The following is a 4,506-nucleotide window of genomic DNA, read 5'->3' as shown; positions in this document are numbered from 1 at the left end:
CTCACCAGGCTCCCAAGCCTGACCCACTCAGTTTTCTTTGCATTACAGGTAATGGCACAAGAGTATAAATTGGTGGACTTGATGAGAGATTTTGGATTATAGATCAGTAGTTACAAATACCTGTTGTAAGGTCTATTTTATATTGTTTATGCTTTTGGTCTGTATCGAACATGACATCCCGAGGTTTTATTATTTAATAAAAATACATTCTCTTTGTGAAATGTTTTGATAAATTTTATTATATTTTGTTTTGGGAACAAATTCCGCAACTCTTTTAATCAAAAGGATTTACTCTGATTTTATAAAACAAAGCATAAACAAATCGGTCTTTTCTGGCCGTGAAATTGGGGATGTCACAACTGCACACCCAAAAATTCTCAAATGGGATATATTTTGTTCTTGACCGAAATCAAGTTGTAGTGGAGAATATACATGATATGAACTTGGTCTCATGCATATCAATGATCCAGCATGTAAGATTGCATCGCCCCAAACAGGATCAGGAAGTTTGGTCCTCATTGTCATTGGTCTAGCTATTAGCTGAAGACGTTTAAAAGGGATTCAGCTAAACCATTTTGTGTGTGTACATGCTGGATGCTCAACAACAATTTCGACAGACATACAATAGTCAATAAATGCTTGTGAAGTAAATTCACCAGCATTATCAAGTCTCACTCTTTTGATAGTATAATCAGGGAAATGTGCCCTTAATTTAATAATTTGGGCAAGAAACTTTGCAAATGCCATATTACGAGTTGATAATAGGCAAACATGAGACCATTTTCTAGATGCATCTATTAAGACAATAAAGTATCTAAATGGTCCAGATGGAGGGTGACTCGGTCCACATATATCACCTTGAATTCTTTCTAGAAATCTAGGTGATTCCCTTTCAACTTTCATTGGAGAGTGAATTATAATTAACTTTCCAAGGGAACAAGATGTACGTGGTTTTATGCTATTGGATTGAGGGAACTTTTAGTCCTTCAATGGATGCCCATGTGTATTCTCAATTATCCTTTGCATCATTGTTAATCCTGGGTGGCCCAACCTATCATGCCGTAAACTGAATGTCCCAGGATCACAATGTTTTCCTTTGATTACCATATTTGATTCAATCATATGTATATATGTATAATGCAGATCGGAATCAAGTGTTGGTAGTTTTTCAAGCACATGACTTTTGTCTATAATATACATATATTTCTTATTTTCAATGGTCACAATCTTTGTGTCATATCCTTTGAAATATATGTCATTGAAACTTAATAAGTTTCTATTAGACTTTGGAGAAAATAAGGCATTTTCTATACAAAAGCTTGTACCATTTGGTTATATAAAATGGGCTTTCCCGGTTCCCTCTATCAAGTCTGCAGGACCTGATATTGTATGTATAATTGTTTTTGTTGGTACTAATTTTGAAAAATATTTCTTTGATTTCAGAATAGTATGTGTACTACCACTATCTGCTATACAAAGATCTCCAATTTTTCTTGGTGTTGCGCTCCAGTTGGACTCATATTAAACTTCACATATGAAAGGAATAATAAGTGAATAAACATAATCATAATTATTATTAAAAAGAAAGTTCATTTATTGAAGGAAAGACATTACATGAAAAACAAACAAAGGAAAAACAGTTTTACTAGAACAATAATAGATTTTTTTTTAATTTTTAGTTTATGTCTTCCATGTCATTGCAGAAACCAGCAACATTTAGCAGAGTGAATTCAACATTATCAATGATGTTTGCTTCTTTTCCTTCTCCTTTAATGGACTCTTGATAAAGTTGACAAAGATGTGCAGGTGTGCGATAGGTCCTTGACCAATGGCCTGTGCTTCCACATCATGAACCATCAGGTTTTTGTGATGTCCCAATATCATGCCTTGCCACTTTAGCCTTATCTTGTGTATGGACATTGTTTCTTTATGTATGTTGGTAATTATTCCTCTTCTGTCCACGACCACGATTATTACCTTGTCTACGACCGGAATTATGGTTCTGATTATGGCTTTGGTTTCGATTAAAATAGTCACGGCCTCATCCTCGTCCTCGACAATGACTACGCCCTTGTCCACGTGTATTGTTTCGATGACCATCAATATTTGTAGCATTTGCTTCAGGAAGTGCTACTGATCCTATTGGACAAGATTCATTGTTTTTCATCAAGAGTTCATTGTTTTGCTCTGTAACAAGCAGACATGCATTCAGTTCAGAATATCTTGTGAACTTTTTCATCCGATATTGTTGCATCAAGGTAATGTTTGTTGCATGAAATGTGGAGTAAGTTTTCTCCAACATATCTTTATTAGTAACTTCTTGTCCACAATATTTGAGTTGTGAACATATTCTGAATAAAGCTGAGTTGTATTCATTTACTTTTTTGAAGTCTTGAAACCTCAGTGTTCTTTATTCATCTCTAGCATTTGGAAGTATAACTTCCTTTTGATGATCAAATCTTTCTTTCAAAAGATTCGGGAGAATACTTGGATCAGTAACATCAAGATATTCAAATCTTAACATTTCATCAATATGCTTACGAAGAAAAACTTGTGCTTTTGCTTTGTCTTGTGCCAAGCAATTATTAAATTCATTTATAACATTTGAGATTCCCATGGACTCAAGATGCATTTTTACATCTATCATCCATGGCACATAGTTTTTCCCACTAACTTTAAGTGCCGCAAACTCGAGTTTTGCAATGTTGGACATAATGTAACTTGATTAAGATAGATGTGATTTCCACTTCTAAATAATATTGGTTTGAGCTTTCGTGCTGATAACGTGTTATGAATTAAGTGTAATTAATGTAACTTTAAACCAAAACAAACTACTAAACTTTGATAATAACTTTAATTGAGAAGAAAGAATATTTAAAGAGAATATGAAAGTTATATCTCTTATATTTTTTGGTGTATTTCATTCTTTACAATGGAGGGGTATTTATACTACAAATTTTACTAACATATAACTGTAACTAGTTAAAAATATTGACAAATTTACCATGCACCAATTATTGACACCACCACCAATTATTTACAACAATATATTTATATATATATATATATATATATATATATATATATATATATATATATATATATATATTGCATATAATTGGTGGATGACACAATAATCTGTGCATGATAAAATATTTCCTACTTGTCATCATTAAATGTAAATAGTAACATTTTTGTGGTATATATATACCATTCTATTGTAAAGAATTGAATGAACCATGATAGACAATTTCACAAGATATAAAATATCTCATATCTTTTCTAAACGTTCTCTATCAAATTTCATTATCTATGTTGTTAGTTTAGTTTGTTTTAAATTATCTTAATCATGTTGAATTTATAACACGTTATCAACACGAAAGTTCAAACAAAGGTATGTATTACTTAGTAAATACATTATTAATTATAAAAACCTTCATCATATTAAAATAATAATAATAATAATGAATTAATAAAACTTATACATTATAGATGTTATGGATTACTAACGATTTTTATTTCTTATGCTAACATTTCTTTATGTATTCTAATTTTTATGCATACTAACATTTACATTATGCAACTAACTTTTATTTATACATACTAACATTTACATTATGCAACTAATTTTTATTTATGCATACTAACATTTAAATTATGCAACTAGTTTTTATTTATATATACTAACGTTTATTTATACATGTCAATGTTTATTCATATTTTAGATACTATTCATAATTTTATGTAAACATTTTCTAATATATATTTATGTTTCTAATTAGTAAAAGACAAAACTTCAAAAATGGTCCATGTGGTTTTCGAAAATATCAAGTTTAGTCCCTAAGTACAAAAAATCCTCACAGATGGTCCTTGTGGCTTCAAAACTTTTAACAAATAGTCATTTTCGCTAACTCCGTTAGCTTTTAGCTGTTAAGTGAAGGGTATTTATGTCTTTTCACTACCACAGGGACCATTTATGAAGATTTGCCTTATTTTAAAGAAATAATGAAAAAAAATATAATTATTTAACATTAAAGGGTCCCACCCTCTCTCTCTCACACACACATAGTACCCCTTCCATAAAGTTGTTGCCCATCTTCATCCTCAATCCCTCATTGCCACTGTCATTAATGAAGGAAAACAGCTAACCAAAAACCACTAATAGCAGATTCACAAAAATTATCAAGCAAAATATGCACAACTAAAAATCAAATCCTCTTTTTTGTAAACCTTGATTTTATTAATTTAGTCAAGCATATACATGAATAAAGAACAAGTAAATGTTTATACATGAAATTATAATAGTGATGTTGAGGAATAGATCCAGAATTGTAACAAAACAATCACCAAGCTTCCTCTCTTTCACCCCTACACACCATAACTAGCCCGATCCATTTAATATTTTATTAGTTCTCTAAGGTTCTTCAATGGTGGATTATTCCCTAAAAATGTTTCGCCGACCTCTATTATTGGCACCCATAAACAATTCAACAATTTTTCCGGCAA

The 4,506-nt window shown here is 31.0% G+C and overlaps 1 protein-coding gene across 1 annotated transcript; it reads right to left on the bottom strand.

The window, feature by feature from the left end:
• Nucleotides 1–1,675: 1,675 nt before the first annotated feature.
• On the bottom strand, nt 1,676–2,302 carry LOC145040994 (uncharacterized). Its single transcript, XM_078988871.1, has 2 exons — nt 2,098–2,302; nt 1,676–1,833 (listed from the first exon to the last, which is right to left on the bottom strand). The coding sequence occupies exons 1-2, from the start codon at nt 2,300–2,302 to the stop codon at nt 1,676–1,678; spliced, it is 363 nt and encodes a 120-aa protein (XP_078844997.1).
• Nucleotides 2,303–4,506: the final 2,204 nt, after the last annotated feature.

Source organism: Lactuca saligna, chromosome 4 (assembly GCF_052625555.1).
Source record: "Lactuca saligna cultivar CGN05327 chromosome 4, ASM5262555v1, whole genome shotgun sequence".
Taxonomy (NCBI): Eukaryota; Viridiplantae; Streptophyta; class Magnoliopsida; order Asterales; family Asteraceae; genus Lactuca; species Lactuca saligna.
Note: the sequence above shows the minus strand (reverse complement) of the source record. Positions and strands in the feature narration are given on the sequence as shown.